Genomic DNA, 26206 nt, shown 5'->3' on the forward strand with positions numbered 1-26206 from the left:
TATATTTAAAAAAGTTTTATAATTCGAAAAAAAAATATTTAAAAAAATTATATAAAAAAAAAAAAAAAGGTAAACTTTAAAAATTATAAAATTAATAATATTTATTTATTAAATATAATAAAAAAGGTTATAAAATTTTATAGAAAATTTTAAAAAAAATAACGAAAAAAAAGCCGAAAATTAACTTAACTTTTATACGTTCGATAAGATTTAAACTTATATATTTAAATAATAATTACGTTTATATTTATACTTTTTAATTATAAATAAAGTATAAATTTATTTAAAATAAAGTAAAAAATAATTAAAAAATTTTAAAAAACTTTAAAAAAATAAAAATAAAAACTATTTATTTATTATTAATACGAATTATTTATTAAAATAAATTATTATTATTATCGAATTAATTAATTAATTTATTATTATAATTATATTAAAGTAACGATATATTATTAAAATTTATATAAATAATAAATTTATTATTAATATTATATTATATTAAAAAATAACTTTAGGTATTATAAATAAGTTCGGGGTTTAATATAAATAAAAATATAAAAGAAAAAATATAATTAAAACGATTAATTTTTATTTATATAATTTAAATATAAAAGTTTATATTATAAAACGTTAAAAATTTTCCGATTTCGTTCTGAAAATTTTTTTATTCGTTATCGTTAAAATAACGAATTTTAATTATATCGAAAACGGTTTCGATTTAACGGTAAACGATATTTTAAATAATTTAATTATTATTACCTTAACGGGTATAAATTATAATAATTTTTTTATAATTTTTATATTATTTTAAAGTTTATAAAAAAATTAATAAAAACGGTTAAAAATAAAAAATAATTTATAAAAATTTAAAAAAAAAAAGTTATTTATTACATTAACGGAAAAATAAATAATACTTATTTTTAAATTAATTTTATAAATTAAAACTTTATTATAATAAATAAAAATATTAATTTATAAAATTAAAGAAATATTAATAAATATCTTTAATAAACTTATAAAGAATATTACGAATTTTAATATTTTTTTTAATATTAAAAAAACCGAATTTTAAACAATAACTTTTTATAAAACGATAATAAAAAATAATTAAATATAAAAAAGTATTATTAATTTATTTATAGCCCTTAAAAGATATATTATATTTATTATTAATATCGACGGATTAAAAATAAAAATAAATTTATTTAAAAATTTTATTAAAAAAAATATAATTATTTATAAATATAACAAGAATTTAAACTATAATATTAACGAATTAATATTAAAATTATATCGAATAAATAATATAAAAAATATATTTTATTTTAATATAAATTTTATTATTATTATAATAATTAAATATAAATACGGGATTATTTTTAAAAGCGCCGTAACGCGATAAGTTAAGCGAGTATTAAAAACAATTAAAAAATAATTTTTTATTAAAATTAAATTTATACTTATATATTTAAATATTAATATAGAAATAATAAGCGTTTTTATATTTTATTATAATTATATTTAAATATTTTTTACGAAATTCTTAAATTTATTTTTTAATAACGCGAATCGCTATAACGCGATAATAAATAAAATTAAATATAATAATAATTTTATTATTATAAAAAAAGGAATTAATAATAATTTAAAGGCGAAAGAAATAAGATTAAAAAGGTTACGAAATTTAGGGAAAATAACGGCGAAAATAAAGCGTTTTACGAAAATTTATATTATTATATAAAAAATTAAAATAAATTACGAATAAATCGCTTTAATTTTTTTATAAAAAAACTAAGGCGGAATTTTTTAATAAAGTATTTTTATAATAACGTACTTTACGATTTTTATAAGTTTAAAATTAATATTACTTAAAATTACGAAAAATCGCTATTTATAAAAAAAAAAAAATAATTATTATAATATTAAAATAAGTTTAAACTTAAAAGGTTTTTAAGGCCCCTTTAAGGTTATATAATATCCATAACTTACCTTTTTTAATTAAAGAAAAATAAACGTAAATTTTATTTTATATAATTATTTAATAATAAACTCGATACTTAGACTATATTAAATAACCCTTATATTAATTTATTATTTATATTAAAAAAAAATTTATACATAATTTATTACTTTTTATATAATAAATTAAATTAAATAAATATATAAATTAATTAATTATATAATAATCGATTAATAATAAATCGATAATAATATATTTATTAAATAATTATTTATTAATTTTATTTTATTTCTTATTTATTAACGTTTTAATATTATTTATTTTATTATTTCGTTATAATAAATCTTTAAATAATAAACGTAATATATTTTTTTATAATATAAAGTTATATTAATATTTATTTAAATTAAGGATTAACGCGGCCTTTTTTTTTATATTTATACAACCTTTTTTTAACTTTATAAAAATACGATATTCGTTATTAAAATCGCGAAAGAATCGGTTATCGTTTTTTTTAATTTCTTTTTTTACCTTTATTTTTTATTAAATAATAAAAAAAGAATATAAATATAAAATTATTTTTTATTTTAATTCTTAAAATATTATATTATTAATAACTTTAATAATATTAAAATATTTTAATTTTAATAAATTAATAAATTTAATAAAATATTTTAATTTTAAAATATTATAATATATAATTAATAAAATAATTTCTTTAAAGTTATTAAAAATACTTTTTATAAATATATATAATATAATATTATTATTAATATTAATATTTATTATAATATATATAAATAAATATTAAAATTTAATAATTATATATATATTTAATAATATATAAAGGATTAAAATAATAAATAATAATATATATATATATATATAATAAAAAAGAGAAATAAATTATAAGTTTTAAAAAATATTTATTATAAAAATTTATATTTATTTTTAAAAGCTTTTTTTAAAAATTTATATAAAACTAATATATATATATATTAATTTTAAAAATTTTATTATTTAATACGAATAATTTTTAATAGATTTTAAATTTATATAATATAAATAAATAATTCCTTTTTTAATAATTAAATATAATATTATCGCGAACTCCGGGTTTATTTTAAACTTTATACTATAAGGGATAATAAATAATTATAATCGAAAGTTATAATAAAAAAAGGGTTTAATATTTATTATTTATTATCGTTAAAAATTTAATTTTTTTAATTTTATTATTTAAAATATTTATTTATTTTAATATAGAATTATTATTAATTTATATTATTATTTATTTATTTTATATTATTTATATTAGTTATATATAATATATATTAAAAAAAAAAAATTTAAATAAATAATATTAAATTATTAATTAAATTATCGATTAAATTACCGATTAAATTATTAATTAAACCTTTAATTAATTATAATAATATTATATTATATTATATATATAATAATAATATTATTTCTTTATATCTTTTAAATAAAATTTATTAGAAATTTTATAATATAATAATAATATTTTTTATTTATTTAAAAGGGTATAAATTTAAACTTTATTAAAATTAACTTTTAATTTATTAATAAGCCTTTTTAATATTATTAATACTTATTAATAATAATAAATATTCCTCTTCCCCCCCCCCCCTATTAATATTAAAAGGGGTTTATTACTTTATATATAATAATTATATAATAATTTATATATTATCCTTTAAAATATATACGAAAATTTTATAATATAATAATAATATATTTAATTTATTTAAAAAGGTATAAATTTAAGCTTTATTAAAGTTATTTTTTTATTTATTAACGAACCTTTTTAATATTATTAACCTTTATCGATAATAATAAACGTTCCCCCCCCTTTCCCCCCCTTTTTTTATTAATATTAAAAAAAGCTTATTATTTTATATATAATAATTATATAATAATTTATATATTATTCTTTAAAATATATATAAAAATTTTATAATATAATAATAATATATTTAATTTATTTAAAAAGGTATAAGTTCGAGTTTTATTAAGGTTATTTTTTTATTAATAACGAGCTTTTTTAATATTATTAACCCTTATTAATAGTAAATTTTATTATTTAATTTAAAATAATTATTTTAATATATAATTAATTTAAATACTTTCATAAAATAAATTTTATTATTAAATAATATCATTTCGCTTTTAAATTATATAATATAATAATAATATATCTTTTTTTAATTATTAAAAATTTATTATATTTATTTTAAAGAAATAAAGGGGAAAAAAGATTTAAATTTAAATCTTAATATAATCTTTTTTTTATTTTTTTTTTTATTTTTTTTAATTATTTAAGTTATATTATATATTTTCATTATATAATTTAATTAAAATTAATATATATATTATATTATAATATAATAATATAATAATAAATATAGTAATATTTTTTAATATTAAACCTTTTTAACGTTTAAAATATTAAAGAAAATATTATAAAATATTAATTAATTAATTAATATCGAATTTATTATAAAGGTAATATTAATTAATTAATAATAGTTAGTTTAGTTAATTAGTTAATTAACAACACTGGAGGTATATCTTAACTAGCTCTCGCAAAAGCCCCTTAAGACCTATACGATGCATGCTGCCATCAAGTCCGTCTTTGCCACCTTTGTGCTTGGAGTAGCCTGCGCGACCCCTTTATCGGGGACGGCTGAGCCAGCTGCCTCGGAAAGTGCGCCTGAAATACCAAATCAGTATATCGTCGAATATGTAAAGGTTAGTCCTATCGATTCTCGGCGTTTACCACCCTTCTCCAAAGAAATTAGGACGTTTCAAAAGGAGACAATATAATTTTCTCGAATAAGCGGTTATTCCATCCCTTTCGAGACACTGTTATTACGTGGAATAAACGCTGAAAGTCACTTACCTCCGCGGCACACATCCTATTCCATTCGCATGGCCTGAAACTGACTGACATAATATTCTCTCAGGGTGCTTCGGTCGCTCGAGATCTGAGCAGCAACGACGCGGTCAAGGTCATCAAGTCCCGGCGCCGCGGTCGAACTGGGCAGCGAAGATGACATTGCCTCCTATTCGTCCGCGCCGCACATCGCCAACGTCTGGCCCAACCGCAAGGTGAAGCTGGAAAAGCCGGTAGACAGCCAGTCGTTCAGCGACGACGTCCGGGCCGCCGAGTACACCACCCACCGCGCCACGGGCGTCGACAAGCTGCACAAGGCCGGCGTGCTGGGCGAGGGCGTCAAGGTCGGCGTGGTCGACACCGGCGTCTGGTATAAGCATCCCGCCTTGGGCGGCGGGCTCGGGCCCGGCTTCAAGGTCGAGGGGGGCTATGATTTCGTCGGCGACGTCGACATTGACCGTGACGCCAAGCAGCCCGACGACGACCCCATCAGTCTGCCGGACATTGGCCACGGGACACATGTAGCCGGTATTGTGGCGGCAGTGAGCGAGAACTTTGTCGGGGTTGCCCCCAACGCCACCCTGTACGCGTACAAAGTCACGGGTAACGGCGAAGGGTCTGATGATGCCGCCCTCATCGACGCCTTTCTTAGAGCTGAGCAGGATGGTATGGATGTCATTACTGCCAGTTTCGGTAGCTCCGGCGGTTGGGCCGACACTGCTTGGGCTGTTGTCGTTTCGCGCGTGGTGGAGGCCGGTGTTATCGTCACCGTCAGCGCTGGTAACGGAGGCGATAACGGGGCTTTCATGGGCATCGGCGCTGGCTCTAGCCCCGGCTCTCTGGCCGTCGCCTCCGTCCAGGCCGCGGTGGCCCCCGCTACTCCGTACAAGCTGACCTACACTTCCGATGGCGAAGCCAGCACGACCATTTCCGGATACGTCGGCGATGATAAGTTCCCTGCGACTGTCAAAGACTGGCCGATATTCGAAGTGACCTCCAGCAGCCCAGATGTTGATCCCGGGTGTGAGGCCTTTCCTGCCGACACACCTAGGAAGACCAATGCTGTCGCGCTCGTGCCTCGCAGCCAAGGCTGCAACTACAGCGTGAAGCAAAAGAACCTCTTGGCCATCGGCGTCGAGTACGTTCTCTTCTACAATGACGGTCGCACCCCCCGCGCGCCCACCAACACTTTGCCGTCGAGCACACTGGGTCTCATCACTGCCGAGGCCGGAGCCGCCATCCTCAAGGCCCTTCGAGCCAACGCCACCGTCACCGCCGACTTCTCGTATACCGGCGGCGAGGTCGGGGTGCCCGATGCCAGCGGCAACACCCCCAACTACTTCAGCGGATGGGCGGCCACGTACGACCTGCAATTGAAGCCTGATGTCGCCGCCCCCGGTGGCAATATCTTCAGCACCTGGTCGGACAACAAGTACATGGTCCAGAGCGGAACCTCCATGTCCACCCCCTACATTGCCGGTATCGCCGCTCTCTACGTCGGCGTCTTCGGCGGCCGCAAGGAGCGCGGCGCCGAGGTCTCCAAGGACTTCCACCGTCGCGTCGTCGCCAGCGGCTCCTCCATGCCGTGGGCGGACAAGACGACCACGAACCCCGACTTCATCGCGCCGCCGGTGCAGATGGGCAGCGGCCTGGTCGATGCCGTGAGGACGCTCTATGCGAAGACCACGATCGACAACACGCGCCTCCACCTCAACGACACGGCCAACTTCCAGCCGACGCACGATCTGGCCATCACCAACCACGGCCGTGAAGCCGTCACCTACAGCTTCACCCTGGAGCCCGCCGCCGGGTTCGAGATCCAGGATCCTTACATCGCCATGTGGGGTACGTGGGGCATCAAGAAGTTCGACGACTTGGTCCCCATGCATATGGTGCCCGATGTAGAGCTTCCGGGAGCCGTCGAGATTGCTGCTGGCGAGACCCGCAAGGTCACCGTCACCTTTGCCAACCCCGAGAGCCAGGGCTGGAACGCGACCGTCATCCCCCTGTACAGCGGTAAGATCAAGGTCGCCGGCAGCAACGGCGAGCGGCTCTCGGTCCAGTACATGGGCGTAGCGTCTAGCTTGTACGAGAACAAGCGCGTCTTCCAGGATACCTACCCGATCAGCTTGGGCGGGGTGAACTGGAAGAACATCGACAACGACTCCTCGTATGTTGTCACTTCTCCTATACCTCGTCTTCCCTGGTCCTCCTGCAGAAGGGATCATTATGAGTTGCATGACGCTGACCGTACATCCCACCAACCACAGGTTCAACTTCGACCCCAAGGCCTCGGCCTTCAACTACCCGACCCTAGCCAGCATGTTCGACTGGGGAGTGCACGAGCTGCGCTGGGACAACTTCGATCCCGATTGGGACGAGTCCCAGTGGACGTACCCGCCGACCGTCGGCGCCCACGGCTTCGTCGGTCCCGCGGCCCGGTGGACGGGCAGCAAGTCGGACCTCACCACCCTCGACCTTACCCAGTTGGTCGTCGTCAGGGCCCACATTGCCGAGACGCCGGTCCGGTCGCTCTCGCGCAACGGCTTTGCTTCGCGCGATAACTACCTTTATAGGTGGGCGGGGCACATGGGCAACGGGAGCGTTGTGGCGCCTGGGAACTATACGTAAGTGAAATATAGACTCTTTGACCTCCGGGGATTGGTTTGACTGACTTGGACTCTTGCAGTATGCGCGTGGCCGCTTCGAGACCCTTTGCCGACCTGAGCAAGGTCGAGGGCTGGGAGGTGTGGAGACGTGAGATCACGGTCGTTGGCTAAGTTGGAGGTGCCAAAAAGAACCTGAGATACTCTTTGATACTGTTCAACAGATGATACCTAAAGTAAATTTCGAAATTTATGGTAATATAGGCCAAGGGTGTGGCCCCAGATGCGTGTAGCCTGGTGTAATAAAAGAAGGGGATGTTTCTGGACAAGGACAAGGAAACGAATTTCTCTTTAAAATACTGAACGCAAAAGAGGGTCTACAGGTGTACTAAAGTAGCTTCCCTCAAATATCTATAGAGTTGAAAGATGCGTGGTAAATAAAAAGATGAAAGGAGCAAAAAAAGAAAATCTTGATCAGAGTGGGATTCGAACCCACGCGGATTGCTCCACAAGGATGAAAGTATTAAGGTGACCTTAACCTTGCGCCATAACCAACTCGGCCATCTGACCTATTGATGAAGAAAAGGTCGGCTACGATGGTATAGGACGGTAAGCGTCGTGGCCGACCTTTGTGGTGTATACTTACTGAGGCTCTAGTCTCTGCCATTGCTGTTCCGTGTAGGCGGGTTGCCTAAGTCGGCAGTGACCTGACTACGATCTGGGTCGGCGCCATAAGCAAATCGGTGAATGGTGGATGGGTTCAGGGGAATGGGGACGGGTAGGAGTGGCTGCAGAGATTGGTAGTCATGCTGGTGTCGTTGAGCAACAAGAATGAAAATCAAATCTGATATTACCAATGGTAGACAAGGAGATTTGACTTGAGGACAAGCATATGGCATGATTCAGTGTAGATTTACTCCAAGCAATTAATGGAAATTACAGAAGAGCATCAGGACTCTGTGACCTCCAGTACATCCTTCCAGCTTCCAGTGACATCATTTACAAAGTACCCATCAGCTTGGGCAGGAAGTCCTGCTCCAGCCCCTCCCAGATGGTGGTGCTACACTGCGTGGCCCACGCCGCGTCAATGTACCACATGTTCCGGAGCCCCTGGACCCGCTCGAGCCTATAGTAAAAACCGATCTTGATATCCACGAAGGGCGCCATCACATTCCAGGTGTGGGTGGCCATGCTGACTACTTTCGGGGCAGATATGGTCGAGTTGCGGCCGCCGCGAAGCGAGGCGGGCAGCCGGCGGATGTCGGCGGCCACGCGCTCCTCGACCTGCTTGGTCGTCAGGGCAGTCGCGGACCCCAGCAGCACCTGCGCCAGCCCGGCGGTCTTGGGCAGCGGGATCACCGAGTAGACCAAGGGCTGGTCGGCCGACCCGGCCAGCATCAATCACCCTGACCAGCATCTGAGCGAAAGAAGTATTACATTGTAAACAAGAATATGCATCCTATGTGTGTCATAATGATCTCTGTTTGTATACTCTGCTATTGTGGGTGTCCAAAAAGTGCCCCATGATATTCTCGGACTCTGCAGATCAGCTGTTTCTACTACGAGGCAACGCAAGGAAAATAGATGCATTACAGCAGGTTGGGTGTGAAATAACCCACTGAAATAGTTATTGGATGAGGTAAATCACGCTAGTTGATTCTTGCAGGACGACATGCTAAGCCAATATAATGAAAGGGCTCTGTTGTTATATGCCAGTGGAATTTGTGAGATGAATTCTACTTGAGTATTGGGATGTATTATTAGGACGAGGTCTGTATCTGCCATGAGTTTTCCAAACTGCGGCGCACTAGCAGGTAGATAGTCTAGGTCAACTTTTGAGATCAGATGGAGTTAGAGATGTCCATATGTGGATGGTTTCGTTAAAAGCTCCGTCCGCGAAAGTAAGAAAATTCAAACTTGACTACTGGGAAGTTCTTGAACTTGGAGGCAGTAACAAGTTGGTCCCCTCATGTCGAACCCCCATTCTGCCAACTACTGACTTATACTAGTTGTGTCGAAGAAATTCGACCGGGTACGTCGTCCCAGTTCTAAAACTGTTAATATCTGAAATCAATTCTAGATCGTGTCTTTGCCTTCCACAGGATATTCAGGGGCAAGCACCTCACCAAAGGAGCCCGGTATTTATCTCTAATAACTACTGCTATAACTAGCCGGCAATCGTAGCAATAATGATATTATTGTGAAAGTAATGCTGTATTGAATGTAATAGAACATAATAAAAAAATGGTATAAGTGAGCCCTTCATGTCGCTCGTTCAACGCCGATTCTTTCGAATAGATAGATAAATAAGTACTCCTGGTAAACCCTCTTGCCCCCTGTTTTGTTCGTTAAGCTTCGTAAATTTTGCGAGCCCCCTTGCTGACCAGGAACTCGGCTGCCGTCTCCTTGTGCGCATCCACAGCCCACTGCAGCGGCGTCCGGCGCCGATCGTCGAGCGCGTCGACGGGCGAGCCCGACGCGAGCAGCAGCTCGAGCACGGCGCGGTGGTCCCCCATGGCGGCGAGGTGGATGGGGAAGGCGCCGAAGTAGCGGGCCGAGGGCAGGGAGACGTTGGCGCCGCGGCTGAGGAGCAGCTTGACGACGGGCAGGCTGCCCTGGGCGGTGGCGCGGCACAGCGGGGTCTCGCCCTTGGTGGGCAGGTTGAGGTCGGCGCCGGCCTCGATCAGGGCGGCGATGACGTCGACGTGGCCCTTGGAGACGGCGTAGTGCAGCGACGTCTGGCCGGCGCGGTCGCGGTCGTCGTAGCCGGCGCCGTGCAGGCACAGCAGCGTCGTCATGGCCGCGTCGCCGCCGAGCACGGCCGTGTGCAGCGCCGACCAGCCGTGGTGGTCGGTGCCCTCGAGGTCGGCGCCGTAGTTGAGCAGCTCCGTCGCCCGGTCCAGGTGCCCGCGCATGACGGCCTTGTAGAGCGGCGTGCGCGACTTGGAGTTGCGCATCGACGGCTCCGCCCCGTACGCCAGCAGGATCCGGATCAGGTCCAGGTTCTTGGCCTTGCTGCTCGACCGCTGCATCGCCGCGAAGTGCAGCGCCGTGTTGCCCTCGTTGTCCTGCACGTTGACCAGGTTGCCGCCGTACTCGAGCATGAGCGAGACGATGGAGTCGCCCATGTCGCCCTTGACCGCCCGCATCAGCGGCGTGCGCCCGTACTCGTCACGCACCCGCAGGTTCGACCCGGACACGATGAGGGCGGTGAGGATGACTAGTACGCCCTTCGCGTCCCGGCTGTCGTGGAAGCCCTTCATCGCATCCATCTGAGCGAGTATGGTGAACGTGGCGCCCTTGGAGGGCTTCTCACTGTCGGATCCAGATCCGGATCCATCTGCTACCTCTTCCATCAGGTTGAGTGCTCTGTGTAAGGGGGTCATGGTGGAGTTTTTGAGTGTCGCGTTGGGGTCGGCTCCATCGGCCAGATACTTGTAGACCGAGGGGTAGTCGCACTTGGTGATGGCGTCGTGGAGCTTCTTGGTGCTGCGGGTGTCTGCCCGGTGCGGCCTCTCCCGGTCGGGGTGGTTGATCGTCGATGATAGCCGCTGCACTTTTGGGCTTATACTCTGCCTCCTCAGGTCGAGCGCCACTCTGGGCCCTAATCTCGAGCCGTTGGCCGTCTTTTCTGAGCAGGCGGACAAGGTCTTGTGTAACCGCAGGTCTATGGTTGCGAGTATACCGCTGCAACGGGGCGTCAGCTTCATTTTCATCAAGGTGGAGCAAGGGTTGAGAAGGGGTTCTTTCTGCTTACCTGCAGATGCAATCCAGCATCAAAGTAATGGTTGAGCGGTTCCTTCTGAGGTCCCGCCTTATTCCGGAAAAGCCTTCTTCTGAGAGGATGACCAGACCCAGGGACTGGGGAAGTCCCGTCACGCTGATAGAGTAGCGACGTAACCGTCGGATCTCGGTCTCGGCTTCCAAGAGGCTTGTTTTCATGTCCTGCACTAAGAGGTCCAAGCAGCCCTGCAGTGACGGCTGATACTGGTAACCAGGGGACTGTGGGTTTGTTCCAGACAGAGGAAACAGGAGAAGTCGGTCGATGACGGCCCGGGTGATTCGGAGCTCTGCCGTGGTTTGGCGAAGGGTCGAGAGGGCAGTAGGGACGACGGTCGACAGATCCAGCAGGGACTGGATGGCGTTGTTGCACACCACCGAAACGTCCCGGATCAGCGTGGCGAGGGAGTTGTCGTCCATCATGGTGTTCACCGAGGCTTTGCTGGGGCAATCGAGCTGGGTGAGTCCAGAAAGCCAAGTTCGACACCAAGAAGAAGAAGAAGGGCGTAAGGTTATAGCAAAGTTCATGGTGACCAGCAGCCAAACAAAACAAAATTATATATATATATAAGAATAGTAGACGAGACGTCAGAAGTGATGATGGAGAAGAAGGCACACGACCCCCCGGATTGCCCCCGGTACAAATATGTTTACTTGGGGCGCACTGTCTGTGCCCCCTTCCCGTTGTTCGAGATTGATTAATTCTACGGACCATGGAACCTGATCGGCGCCACTCGGATCTGCAGCTAGCTCCGGAACCCTTAGATTGTAGGGCTAGAATGGTGATACGATCTACGGCCTGTTAGGGGGCTAGAGCTGGCGCGCTAGGCGCCCAAGAGGCCTAGGTCGCCCCTAGCGACCCGGCACCAGCTCGAGCCAGGCGCTCGTGTACGAGTTTCAGGAACACGGGGGATTGCTAGCACCGGCCTCCACATTCCCAAGCTGCTTACCGCTGCCGTGGGCTACCGTGGGCTACTCTCATAATCTCCGGGGCGTGGTGGATGCCGACGTGTTTGTCGATGGAGCAGGAAGCGCGCTTCCGGATCACCGCCAAGGATGCCGATGAGTCGATGACAGCTGGTCTGAGCAATCGACAAAAACGATGTGCTACGAAACGGACCGTTTCTGGAACTGTCTCCCGAGCGCTAGGCCTATGCAAGGAACTACATGCTCAGCCCTGAAAGGCTCTGCTAGGAGCAATCTGGACAGAGGTGCTTTTGTGTGTTGTCTGCGATGTCCAGATGTTTCATGAAACAACCGGCCCAGTGTCGGTGGTTTGACGGGTTTGGCGGAATTACTATTGGTCCGGGCGATCAGCTGTGCCGCACATCAACCCATGGTCCAGACCTGGCTACCCTCGCCACACCCACTGAGCTGTGCACGTGGCGCTGTGGCACATAGCTGAACCACAAGTTAAGCGCCTGGAGTTTCGCCTGAAGGCCCAGGCAAACAGCACGTTTGGTTTTCTGGTCACAGCCAATTTACGCGAAGCGCGTTTCTGCACCAAGCCGGCACCCCCAATTCTTTCATTTCGCGTCTTCACGCGTGCCACATGGGACGAGTCAGCTTCTGCCCATCCAGCACCGAGTCAATCACCATTACCTGACGGTGCTCTTGCGATTTGTTCAGTCGAACAGCTGGAGTCTACAAGATATTTCGCGACCAGCTTGTTCTAAAGGCGGTCTATAGTGATCTAATCTCTGGTGTCAGGGAATCCAGTTGCACACCTCCTACCTCGGCTTGTGCATTCAGCAGAGCTTTGCGACCAGGTTGACAGACCCGTCCTCCATCCGACGTCACCAGGTGTTTACACACATCAAACCTTCTTGCCCCTCCAGTCCAGGCCTACAGTCACACTGTCACACGAACCTTCCCCACCGCTGCCCTCTATCACCAAACTGCATGCTTGTTTCGCAGGGGAGTAAGTAGTCAAGATGGTGAAGGGTGCAGCAGCAGCAGCGACAGCGCCCGCTGCCGGCCCTGGCGTCTATAGTGCCACATACAGCGGTGTAAGTCTCCCTCGTCGCTTGGCGGTCGTCAAATCTAGTCTTTCCCTGTGGCTAACATATGTGCTCGGCGATAGATCCCCGTCTACGAGTTCCAGTTTGGCGTCGACCTCAAAGAACATGTTATGAGAAGGCGACAAGACGATTGGATCAACGCTACACATATCCTCAAAGCTGCAGGTTTCGACAAACCCGCCCGTACCCGAATTCTCGAGCGCGAGGTTCAGAAAGACGTACACGAGAAGATTCAAGGTGGCTATGGCAAATACCAAGGCACTTGGATCCCGTTAGAGTCAGGCGAACAGTTGGCACAGCGTAATAACGTCTACGATCGATTACGGCCCATCTTCGAGTTCACTCCCGGCAATCAGAGCCCGCCGCCTGCCCCGCGACATGCGAGTAAACCAAAGGCGCCAAAGGTGAAGGCTGCACCTGCAAGGGCTGCCTGGGTTCCTCCTCCCCGACAGCCGGACTTTGAGACTGCCAGTCAGCAGCTGAACGAAGATGACACCCCCGATAATGTCACCATAGCTTCCGCCTCGTACATGGCCGAAGACGACCGTCACGATATATCGAGTTACCCTGCAACCGGACATCGCAAGAGAAAGCACGAAGAGACCGTTGACCTAACGGAACAGCAGCACTCTGTCTATGGTGACGAACTGCTCGATTACTTCCTGCTCTCTCGCCAAGATGCCCCAACCATGCGCCCAGAGCCGCCGCCGAACTTCCAACCGGATTGGTATATTGACTCGGAGAAGCACAGTGCTCTCCATTGGGCGAGTGCCATGGGTGACGTCGATGTCATCAAGCAGTTGAAGCGTTTCGGCGCAACCTTGAACTCGCAAAACATACGCGGCGAAACGCCCTTTATGCGAGCCGTTCACTTCACCAACTGCTTTGAAAAGCAGACTTTCGCGGCTGTGATCAAAGAGTTGTTCGACACGGTGGATGCGCGAGATAACCAGGGCTGCACCGTCATCCATCACGCAGCCATCATGAAGAGTGGTCGAGTGACCAGTCACACATGTTCTCGTTACTATCTTGACAATATCCTGAACAAGCTCCTGGAGACACACGACCCCCAGTCCGTTCAACTTATCATTGATGCCCAGGATCTAAACGGTAATACCGCTTTGCATCTCGCGGCCCAGACGAGTGCAAAGAAGTGCATCCGTGCTCTGCTCGGACGAGGCGCAAGTACCCATATCATGAACGCAGAAGGTGTCCGTGCTGAAGAGCTCATCCAAGCTCTCAATGTCTCCAAACCACCGAAAGAGCGTGCGCCTCAGCGCTCATCGTCGCCCTTTGCCCCTGAGTCACAGCGACATGTTTCTTTCAAGGATGCTCTTTCAGAATCCGTGACCAAGCTTGCCGTGGCCTTCCAGTCTGAGGCAGCTACTACAGTTCAAAACAAGATCACGCCGCTTGTTCTTGAGAAGTTCCAAGACTTGGCCCACAGCTACGACGAGGAGTGGAAGGAGAAGCACGAAGCTGAGAACGAAGCACAGCGGATCCTTGGCAACACACAGAGTGAGCTGGCTGCCATACATCAACAGATTGCGGAGCTTGAAGGTCGCCTCGAGCCAGAAGAAGCCGCTGCCAAGGCAGTAGGCGACGCTACCATGGCCCGGCATGAAGTATTGGCCCTCCTTGCCAATCAGAATAAGTATCACGTCCAAGCAACGGTTGAACAACAACTTGCCTCGATGAACGGCAATGATGCTGGTGATGACACGCCTGAGACGCGGCAGAAGCTGGCACGCGAACTGCGAGAAGTTATCTTGGAGCAACGCCGGGCAGAACAGGAATATGTTGACGCTCTGGGTCTATCCGGCACGAGCGAGAAGATCGACAAGTACCGACAGCTACTGAAGCAATGCCTGGACCAGGGCGATGCTGAGAACTTGGACTCTAATCTGGATGACTTGATCGAGATGATGGAGGAGGAACATAGTGAAGTGGCCATCACAGCGCCCGCGCCTGCTACGGACCCTATGATGATTTGCTAGGAGGGTCACTGGTACTTCGTTCCGTCTGGTATTAGTGAGGCCTGAGTCATGGACTCATTGGGAACTCTCGGATTAGGGGCCAGGCAACTTTTACTGCCTGATCTGGCTTCTTCTGGGTGTATAGTTATGTATGTTTTACTGGTTGGCACACTGAGGATTGGGCCATGGAGCAGCCACGAAAGACTTGTGGCTCTGGCGGTTTTCAGTGGACACTTGAGAATGGCGTTCAGCGAATGACTTTATGGGGAAGGGGGGTTTTACTGTTGCCCGGGCACTTTGGGTTAGCTCAGGATTATGGCGACTACTTGATAGGGTAGTTCATGGTGTCTTTGGCCGAGATACATACATTGATTGCATTACCACCCAGACTGATGTCGGCAATTTGCTGTGCTGTGACTTACATGTGATGAAATGAGCTTGAATGGTTTGCATATCGAGGTGCTTTACAGCTGGCCGCAGATCTGAAATACGTACCCGAGGTGTCAATCTTAGACCTATACCGCCATGTATCCCCTCTTGGACTCGTCATACCTGACCGTAATCACATTTTGGTACAAATGCCTACGAGGCTCGGCTTGGCTGACGGTGAACGTTTGATTATGTTCGGCAGTTGAGGAGCGAATGAGCTGAGGATGCAACCATCAGTCGCCTTGAGCTGCAGCGGGCAGTGAGGAGCAACGCCGTGGGATCCCTTCTGATGGACTCGTGCGGCCGAGCTGGTTGGTCGACACATTTGACTTGGTTGGCGAGTTGGTTGCAAATACGAAATACGGTTGAGGATTATGGCTGTGCATGATTCTAGCTTTCCTTTCCAAAAAAGGGTCGGCTGTACATATAGTTAGTCCGTCACGTGCCACTGGCGGATGTGAGTGAAGGATGGCCAGGACCGGTACTATGTTGACTATGCCTGGGGTACGATGGGATGTTGTGTGCCCTTGATATGGCGTCCCGGGTGTGGTTGCATACATTTGCGATTGACTACGTCCGAGAAGTTTGTCACATGGATGAGATGACGTACTAGGGGTTGTTGGCGATTTGGCTTTTCCTACCTCGAAAGGCGGGCGGACGACAGTATTGACTGGGAAAGATACAACCTGGGTAAGAAAAGGTAGGTACTCAAATAAACTGTCGGTATTGAGGTCATTTCCATATGCCTCAAGCAACAGGGAAGGGGACTGGTAAACCGATTTTCGATTCCCCTTTTTTATACAGATACAGGTATGAGAAGACAATGAGTATCCATTCACCCTCGGACAATATACATCAAGTCTGTATCTGGGATTCTTCTGGTTTCATATTTTCTCAGGTTTCAAAATTCATTTGTAATTTTTATTCCCCGATATCAATAGCTTTTACCTAAACAGGTGTTGAATTAACATATCGTCCAACTCCCTCTTGAAGCCACCAAACACCATGCTGTCCTGTTAACAGGGTTAACCTTTGGTTCGCTGTGTCAAAATCTCAAGTTCCAGTCACGCCGACTCTCCAGGTAAGCCAAATCTATCTTCATCAGCCGGAAACTTTCGATTTACCTTTGAGACTCCCGTAATAGGCGCGAGGATGTGATTGGATACTATCAAATGTGGCGTATAGCATATGTCTTTCATTCGTCAGCGCCAGCTCAAATGATCACCTTTGGTTGCAAATGACAGTCGCCTCAGTGTTTCTAGCCCTCTAGTACTCATGACTGTTGTCTCCGTAGATGGTAACCGTCCACCCTCCCCCATATGGCGTATCCCCGTACCAACCCCGGTTTCTGGAGTAAGGGACTCAAAGGGACAGACAAAATGTACATAGAGAATTGTCTTGGTCCAGTCACCCAAGCAGCCAGTGCTTTTCGAAGTCTGCGTGAGAGAGGAGGCCACTAGATCCGCTAGGAAGACTAGTCTTGTTCTTTTCCCGGAACATTGTTAGTTTGCTTACTGGCCGACATCAAGACTAATACCCAGCCAGGCTAGAACATCATGGGTGGGTCAAGCTAGAACACCGATTACCACAAGAAACACGCCATATGGTCTTGACGCTACCAGGTCCGTCCGCTGCTTACTGTGGAAACAGGAATCAGGACACACTCACACACCAGATAATCCACACCCAAGAACGAGGGAAAAGGCAAAAGTATTGCCATGGGGGTCCTGGATCGTGATATCAGCTCCAGTGGTGTGCTGATCTCTAAATCTCTAATATACAGTCTCGCCAAGAGATTGGAGAGAATGACACGTTACGTGCCAAAAGGCTTAGTTTCAAGTGTATATCTACACCGCCGCTCCCATAATGTGGTCCCGGCGGAGATGGGAGAGTTAAGACGGTACTTTTGCCGACTTTGGGCCAGATAGCCGGGCGTGTGCCTGGTTGTTCCCCCACACCCAAGGACCCGCGTTGTTTCGCTCTCGTTTAGTGCCAGCAAGCAAGGTATGGCTTTCTCGCTGAGCTCACGAGGATGTGATAGTCTCGTTGTCTGCTGCCTCGACTGGGTAGTATGCTTCAAACATCAAATCCCTTGTCAACAACTAATCAAATTGCTATCAAAGAGGCTCAAAGCCTACCTGCAACGCCATTAGTGCGACTAAGATGTACTTACATAAGCTTCCTCACTCCTATCTTCCCATAATTGGATGGCAAATGGCTAGTCCGGTGCGTTGGCTCGTCACACATCAAAATCGCTCGCATGCGACACTAATCTTATTTTCCCATGTCAGCTGATTCGAGTATTTGCTGTTCCGGAAATGACTGAGAATGACTTGGCCTTGATGCAAAATGCTTACAGAGCCTCTAGTGAGACACCGTATAAGGTTGCAATGACAACCGTGGGTTAGGTGAGATCGTAAAGAACCCAATTAGACCTGGTCATCTGTAATTGTTCACGGCAGTGAAAAAGCCTCGAGGACGTTCGTAAAGCTTTGGCAGTTGGATCTTCGCTGCTTCTCTTCTCTTGGTCCAGCTGGGCGGCGTGGGTGACTGAGGCATCGATATATACCACAAAGGACCCCAAGGCTGCCAATTCCAAGTCGTATTCTGGCCTGTCAAAACGCCCGACAACTCTCAGCCCCAAGCCTCGCGATCTACCCCTCGAAAAGACGGGTGCGAATCTGTTGCTGACGCATCAAGAGACTCATGGATTGATCATATGCTTCGTCACCCACCGCCACATGCAAACCCGGATGCGGCGGGTTTTGTTCATGGTATATCGTCATCCATACTACCTATTCGCGCGCGGATAATTACTGATGATTGGGTGACGTGGAATGTAGGCTTTGCAATCGATGGCAAACGATTGGGTATGTCAATCTCGAGCTGTTTATCGTCATGTCGTGTCAATTGAATCGAGAATTGATGCTGCCGAAATAGGGGGGCCAAAAGTCTCGGGTGTTTGTTGTGTCCGTCTGTGCTCAGCTGATAGCGGCTAATTAAGGCTGAGTTGGCTGGTTTTGTTGGCGGGCGACCCCATATTGGACCCAAGGCTTCTGCCAGGGCCTAGCCGAGTCGAGCCTCTTGTATGCATGTGACGAGGGGTGTGTAGGGCTGAAGGCCGCGGAACCCAACCTGATCCTTGTTGAAGATACAAGTGGATATTGTCATCGGTGAATCAGAACCAAGAGCCGCCAATGGCACGCATATGATGACGAGAGGCCACAACAAAAGCAAGGGGTGCCTCGGCAATGTGTGTCGCATCCATTCGCCCAGTGCGAAAGTTGGCGACATTGGGGGAATAAGCGCCAACTGGACTTGCAGATGTTGTGCGTTTGCTGCTGTATTCGTCAGAGACGAGGTGTCATCTTGTTATTAGTATCATAACAGTGGTCAATATAGCTTAATAATGCTATGCAAGTGCGGGCGTAAAAATGTCAGAAGCTATACTCGCTCGTATCTTCCTGGGGCGAACGATATGTGCCAGCAGCAATCCGGGGTCTGTCGTAACCCATTGTGGCCAAAACTGCAGCGCAGATGAACAAAGACATGCAGTGAATATGATGGGCGTCGGCCCCGCGTAAATCAAGATATCCGTGTTGAACAGGACCCCGTGGCTCCAGTCGCCGGAGTCAATCCGATAGAAGTTGCGCCTCATTGATTGACACCGCTCCCCAATTCAGCAAACCTAAGATGCAATGTCATGAAGCCATGGTCAAGAAGGGAAGAGGCGGTCAGAAAATCATAGTCGGGGGCGAGACACTCAGTTTGCCCTCAAGTGCTGAACCGAGTGGACAGCACCGTCTTATGGGTTCCTCTAGAGTTATTCTGGAATGTTACACATGGGTCCAAAAAGCAGGTCATAGGCACCGAAAGGCCGCCGAATAGGATGGCGAGTCGTCAACATCTCCAACCCGGCTCTGGAAAGTTCAAGACCAGGCTCCCAAGCGGAGGCGGAGGGCCGGCAGGCGGTGTGGTGTGGGGGACCCACGCGCGGCTCCGCAGATCTCTCGAGATGGCCAGTAGATCGCGAACTTGCAGTGTTGTGTATATGCAATCTCGGATAAGGCTGTAACCGACGGGCGTATTCGGTCAATAACGAGCGTCAATACTCCGTGATGGCGGTGGATGCCGAGTGGCCACTTGCTTCGTACTGGCTGTGGTGCAGTCTTGGCAACGTGTCTGCATGCAAGTGGGATCTCGACTGTTGCACTTCAGCTGAGACGTATTCGGAGATTATATTGCTGAAGCTGAATTGCCACGCGGTGCACAGCCATGACGCAAAGAAACATGAGAAAAGGAGAACAGAGATCCAATAGACACGAGGTATTGATGTAGTTGGCTGGTAGGTGTTCCGGTCCTTCGGGTCGTAACTTCTTCTAGGTCCCTTGAGGACCCGGCAAGTGCGAGGTACCTGCCGTCTTCGGACGATTTACGCCTGCAACTTTTAGCGAAGCAGGAATGTCAAATGCAGCTGAAAATAGATGAATCAACCGATCTGGATCGTCCGCTTGGCTCAAAAAGGTGGGTGCATGATATTGTGCATTACATTGCATACAGTATGGAGGTCATTTAATATATCGGGTACTTTCTGCTTACATTTGTCCTATGAAATGGACATCTGCAGTGGACATTGATAGAAGATGAGAAGGCACGCAGGCAAGGAGGGGCGCTGGAAAGGTCAGTCACATGTCTACCCCCACCTTCCATTTCAAGGAAATCAGAACCTCTGCCTACCTCCTATGTACTTAGTATGCAAAGCCTGAGAACCGGGGGATTCTTCGTCCAAAATATTGCCAAGCTCAGTGTCAATGACAAGTCATTCGAGCATAACGAACAGCAGAACGGCTCTTCTTCCGAAATGCTGACATTGCATGCAGCCTGCGTGTAATTGTAGAGATGGTGAAAATGGCGGGGTTCCATGTCTGGCGTTTATCCAGCCCCCAACCCCAACCCCAACGGTCGTATTGACCAGATATCAGTCACATGCATCTCCGCGTCAAATATGGTATGAGCGATGCGATTTTGTGCTGTATGCTCGTACATCAATAATACACACGTCATACTAATAAAACCTCAAGAGCCTACGCTGGCAAGCTGCTGGTAGGATGTAACAACGGAGGACTTCAATGTTGCGTTAGCTGCATTGGCCACACAGCTGGCACAAGAAGAAGAGGCACAAGCACACTATCAGATGCATGTTGGTATTTTTGATCGAGCACACTGTCGGTGGTTCCAAGTGTTACATGTAATATTGATGCAGGCAAATCAGTGGTCAAATGGCTAAGATTCATCCATACTGGCACTAGGTAATACCTACGCGTATAGGTAAATAGGTATGTACATGTGCAGGTGATTATACCCATTGATCAACATGCTGTTGGTTATCCTGAACGCATTTCGACAGGTCATTATCGTCTGGGTAGTGGCCCACTGTCTTGCGCCGGCCTAGGCTCCGGAGGTCAAACTACGACAACCTGATTCGACAATTACAGATTTAGGATCTTGGCCAGTGGCCAGAACGACAGCCAACAGGGCGACAGAAACATGCTGATTGGGGGCCGGGCGGTTCAGAAGTTTGAGAAGCAGCGGTACCACCACCACAGCAGCAGCAACCCGCCACGATCTCGGGAATATCGATGCACGAGTTTCTGCCCTATGCCGAGCACCCCAGGCTCTAGCCCCTTCCTGCCTCGAATGCATTGACGTATGGTTTCAATCGAGATAGATTGAACCCAGAGGTTGGGGCTATCAGCACCCACTTGGCACTTGGGGGGGCTCACATCAGCTGAACTTTTGGAACTAGCAGTGCACTAAAACAGACCATCAGAGAGAGCATGTCCAATCTCAGGATAGAATGGTTCCAACAAGTAATTGTGGCACTCATAAGTTGCCAATTGCCAATTGCCAGCCCGAAGATCTTCAATGCGGGCAATCTTCAATCAGACCTCAGTTGGTTTACGACACGAGGGGGCAAGGACATGGGCAAGGACAGGAGGGGCAAGTGCAGGCGTAGCGCGCAACTGCCTGCCATCCAGTTGGTGGCACACATGGATGCATCAGGCACCTGGAAGGCAAGGCTTCAACCCTCTTTTCCTTACCGGGCAGCGATTCGCTCAGCCCGCCAGCTGAAGTGGTACAGGCGCTGCACGCAACAACATCTGGCAAACAAACAGGTACAATCTGAGGGAGACGTCATTCAGAGCTATTTACCGACAGCAGTTCTCACATGTACCATTCTCCAACGACATCTTGGCCCAGGACACAGGACACTAGGTAGGCACAGGGCACGCGTTGGTCTCAGGACGGGCACCACGTCGTTCCATCGCATCAGAGCTTGTTCTGTCAGATTCGCCGCCAAGGGCGCAAGGCTAGCTAGCTGCTCCTTCGGCTCTATTTGCAAGTTCCTTCCATGCCATGTATTTTCGCGGCTCCGTGGCGCAGCAATCCTCTTCGGCAGGGGAGACCTCTTTTTCCCAACTGGAAGTGGATGTCAGGTGGATGACTGATTGCAAATTTGAAAACAACCCTAATCCCCGTTGGTCACGATACTTTTCCAGCCAGTTCGTATCCAGTGGCCGCCAAACGCGAGACCGCTTACATGGTTTCTCGACCACTTCCGCTCGACCTCCGCGGGCGTCAACAAACAAGACCGAAGCCGGCCATTGACAAACCAGGCGTCAAGTTGGCTGTGCTTGTTGTCGGTGGACTTGTATGCAAACAGTCACATCTTTCAAACAATGTCCTTGGCACGTCACGCGCGATCACCATGCACGCACTGCATTTTATCAGGGTTGGATAAGCCGCGAGATAGCTATCCGCGCGTACTTTGCTTGCAGCGAGTGAGGGAGCGCCTAGGTCGTCAACGAAAAGCCGTCTTACATGCAGTTCCAGTGGACTAAAAACAGCGACCAACCGCCCTGTAGCGGACCCAGAAAACAGCAAAACAAACACGACTTGCTGTGTGGGAAGTCATCCCAACGTCAATATGCAGGTAGTACTTTGGTCACTGCAAAGTCAACTTCGTTGCATGCAACCCCTCAAGCGAGGTGGCTCGCCAGCGATGGACACCCACTCCGACAAGATGTCTACCACGACACTGCTTGCATATAGATGCAGCGCGGCAGATCATACCTAGCACCGCATTGCTGACTGCAGCAATAAACATGGACTCTGCCATAATTTCGCTGCTGTTTATTCCCCACTATCTACTAAACCATTCCTGCACAATCACTAGCTACAGCACCTTAGCCTAGCTTTAGGACTAGCAAGGTGATGCTTTCACTCCACCTCAAGTGCGACGGAATGCGTTCAGCTGCCCCCAGTCAGTCCGCCCGCAAGTCTCAGAGCGCATTGCCTCTATCCAATGACTCTGCCCAGAAGCAGGCCGCCTCCAAAGACGCAAGCCGCCGAGTCAGTCCGATCAGGACCGTCGCCTCCCCTTCCCCAAGGCAAGGAGCCGACTGAGCGAGAGGCTGACTGACTGAGAGCTGGAAGGGCCCGAAAAGGCAAAATGCTTTCACCATGCGAGACCTACCGACACACACTTCCCCTAAGCGGTTCATCTGATTTCCAGATCCCGCTTCTCAGCTAATGGTCAATTGTTCCCTGGCCCATTCTGGCCAAGTATCTTTTCATCATGCTTACCCTTGTTTGATACCGGGTACCTTTGACTTATACATATGGTCCTCTCTTCCCGTCGCATCTCATCTGATCCTTCACGCAACACTACCACATCTGCATAACTTTTACTGCTTTACGTGAGCGTCATCCTCAACCTTGCCGCACGGCACATACGACTGTCATTGTGTTATAAATCAAGCCGCATGCACTGTTGTCGCAAGTTTCTTTGTTGACAGGTTACGCAACCCCCGTCACTTGAGGGATCCCAATGACCACCTGCTTCATCCTCATGTTAGACCGGCCTGTCCCCTGTGTACTACAGTACCTCCGTCAATAACACCCCCTTCCTCCCGAGACTCGGCCACGTCGGTCACCTCGAGTAAAACAGGTCCGACATAAGGCCCTTTTTACGTGGTCTAATACGGTTCGTCCGACAATTCGTGTCCAGCCGGAGATTGTGGATGTATCTGCTCGCGAGGCAGGTCATACCAACTGTCAGCCTGGTCCACTCCGTGACCTCAACCCCCCGGTTCAAGCCACCATCAGTCCCTCCTATTTTGACCATATATACGGCACAGGCAAAGGAAGGCAAGGGTCTTGAAACAGTCTTAAACAGCCAACATGCCCGCCGTCAGTCGCCCTTCTGAACAGGCCAAGATCAACGTCGTCGCCCTGGCTATTGACTCCCCAAGCCCATCACGTCGTGTTATAAACTTGGCGTTTTTGGTTGTTTGCTTGTCGCTCATGGTGGCATATTACTTCAAGTTCACATCGTGGGACAGATCACTGTTAACGCGACACTTGACGGGCCCCCAACATCCAGCGGGACAACGGGAAAACTTGAAGAGAAATCTTTCGGGTCAATCACGTGGCATCAGCACCACTAAGTCCGCCATGCCGACCAATCAGTCGTCGAAGACGGACCGGCGGAAGGGGAGCAAGAAAGCAAGGCCGCGACACGCAGACAACAGTACTTATTGGCCACAACACGAGAGCGATGCGGTTCGCGATGGTAGTCCTAGCGGCGCCCCAGCAGAAGAGATGATGCCTCTGAGGTTCGCCTCGCGGCCTCCACCTCCACCTCCAATGACACCTCTGGTGATAGAGACCGGGCCCTTCCATTTCCAGGAGAGACGTCACAGCGAGGCAGTTTCTATCTCGGGCGATGCAGCCACCCCGTTCTATCAGCAACAGAACCCGGACTACTCTGCTGCCTCGTCGACATCCTCGACCACCGCGCCTGTGTTTCAGGGATACCCTACTTCGTCTCAACGAGTATCCTACACCCATACCCTCTCATTCGGATCCCCGCGGGATGTCTCGTCTGCAGAACTTGATGCCAGCATGCCATCCTTCACACCCCATTCGTTCCCATCATCCAATCCCATGTTGCCTCCCCCGCCGCATGACTCCTTCGCCCAAGACGAGGTCGAGGTGCATGGAGAGATCATTTCGGTTACGGATGACGCTGGAATGGGGTGGAAACGCCACACTCGAGTTTACGGGGGTGGTGTCTGCCTGGCATGCCAGGCTTCCGGAGGGGAAGAGGGGGGTTTCTACGGCCCCAACGTGCCCCTCGAGGATCGAAGGTATTGAGGAACACCTCAAGTCTCTGCTTTACACAGGTACACGAGGCGTTCTTTGGTGTTGCATAGTGGGGTGCGAGTCAACAAGAGGCGGTTTCTGAGGTCGGGTTCCGGTGTTGAGTTCACAGGCATATGAGGTGCATCTTTGGGTGGCGAAGCCTAGAACATCTAGAGTTGTGCTGACGGATGCATCGATCTTGGTATGTTACGAAAAGGGGTCACGAGGTAGGTAACGCGGTTCGGGGATTCGGAAAAGGAGAGATACCATTTCTTGCATCATCAGCATTACCATCACCACGTTTTCTTTTTACATTGTACCGGTCACGAATTTATGCCATTTATTTTCCTTTCATATAGACTATTTGGGACACCGATCTGCCTTTTCTGGTGTGACGCATGACTTGAGAGCTCAAGACTTGTCACTTGTCTGGCGTTCAAATCACTGATTATAATCCTGGAGTTGTTTTTCGCCGTGCTAGCAAGACGAGGTGATCCAAAGCGGCAAATGATGAAGTGCCCATGGCTATATCGTAGGACTTCGTGTAGTGCTATAAGGAATGACTCAAATATCTTCGGGGTCAGATTCGGACTTACCGGATATTAGGGACCTTAGTCAGTCACATCTTATGTTACCAATTAGGTAACAGGACCACTGCGACTTGCGTGATATTGATTGTATTTTACGTATATACTACTCTTGTTCACACCCAGCTACCATATTCTAGACATACCCAACGACATGGCCGCCCAGAATAGGCAGTCCCCGGGCAATCCGTGTACCTGGTGTGACACGCTTTGGGAGTTTCGGCTTCTTCGGTTTCCAAATCACCTGATGGTTCCGTTCTGAATAGGGAAAGTAAATCCTGGAGGGCCGCGTCTTTTTCTTACGTTACCGGGTGTCTGGAAACGGTGGAGTGGATATTCTCAGCCCTACTCAATTGATCCTTGTCTATATCGAAACGGTCAGACGCTTTGTATTACATGAAGCTTTGAGACTATTTCGCCTCCGCCCATGCAATCCATGCCGCGGGATTTGGTCCTTCTCGGTCCTCGTGGCGTCCTAGTAAGCGTTATGGCAAAGGATCGAATAGTTTCGAGTTGGTATATATATAGGCTCTAGGTTTGTGACACGGCATTGTATTATTGGAGAGGCTTACTCGTATGGGGCATACTCGGCTCCCTTTAGCCGCACTTTACTTTTGTTTCTCATGCATACTCACATACGGAGTGGCGGCTGAGCTGACGGGCCCTTAGACGGGAAGCTTCTGAGAACATTTGGCTCACGTCATCATCTGCCTGGGCGCG

At 46.0% G+C, this 26206-nt stretch overlaps 5 protein-coding genes across 5 annotated transcripts; 3 read left to right on the forward strand and 2 right to left on the reverse strand.

Moving 5' to 3' along the window:
• Positions 1-4594: 4594 nt before the first annotated feature.
• PG985_011029 (subtilase) lies at positions 4595-7660 on the forward strand (the record flags this gene model as incomplete). The annotated part of the gene is made up of 4 exons (XM_066830796.1): positions 4595-4611; positions 5005-7050; positions 7151-7507; positions 7570-7660. The coding sequence occupies 4 exons, from the start codon at positions 4595-4597 to the stop codon at positions 7658-7660; spliced, it is 2511 nt and encodes an 836-aa protein (XP_066681478.1).
• Positions 7661-8485: 825 nt separating this feature from the next.
• PG985_011030 (uncharacterized protein) lies at positions 8486-8884 on the reverse strand (the record flags this gene model as incomplete). Its single annotated transcript, XM_066830797.1, has 1 exon — positions 8486-8884. One exon carries the CDS (start codon positions 8882-8884, stop codon positions 8486-8488), a length of 399 nt encoding a protein of 132 aa, XP_066681479.1.
• Positions 8885-9834: 950 nt separating this feature from the next.
• On the reverse strand, positions 9835-11689 carry PG985_011031 (ankyrin; the record flags this gene model as incomplete). The annotated part of the gene is made up of 2 exons (XM_066830798.1): positions 9835-11173; positions 11244-11689. The coding sequence occupies 2 exons, from the start codon at positions 11687-11689 to the stop codon at positions 9835-9837; spliced, it is 1785 nt and encodes a 594-aa protein (XP_066681480.1).
• Positions 11690-13200: 1511 nt separating this feature from the next.
• PG985_011032 (Cell division cycle-related protein res2/p.t1.c1) lies at positions 13201-15284 on the forward strand (the record flags this gene model as incomplete). Its single annotated transcript, XM_066830799.1, has 2 exons — positions 13201-13275; positions 13350-15284. 2 exons carry the CDS (start codon positions 13201-13203, stop codon positions 15282-15284), a joined length of 2010 nt encoding a protein of 669 aa, XP_066681481.1.
• Positions 15285-23936: 8652 nt separating this feature from the next.
• PG985_011033 (uncharacterized protein) lies at positions 23937-24911 on the forward strand (the record flags this gene model as incomplete). The annotated part of the gene is made up of 1 exon (XM_066830800.1): positions 23937-24911. One exon carries the CDS (start codon positions 23937-23939, stop codon positions 24909-24911), a length of 975 nt encoding a protein of 324 aa, XP_066681482.1.
• Between the last annotated feature and the right edge of the window lie 1295 nt (positions 24912-26206).

Source organism: Apiospora marii (genome assembly GCF_038362585.1).
Source record: "Apiospora marii strain CBS 49790 chromosome Unknown utg000007l_segment0_segment0, whole genome shotgun sequence".
NCBI lineage: Eukaryota > Fungi > Ascomycota > Sordariomycetes > Amphisphaeriales > Apiosporaceae > Apiospora > Apiospora marii.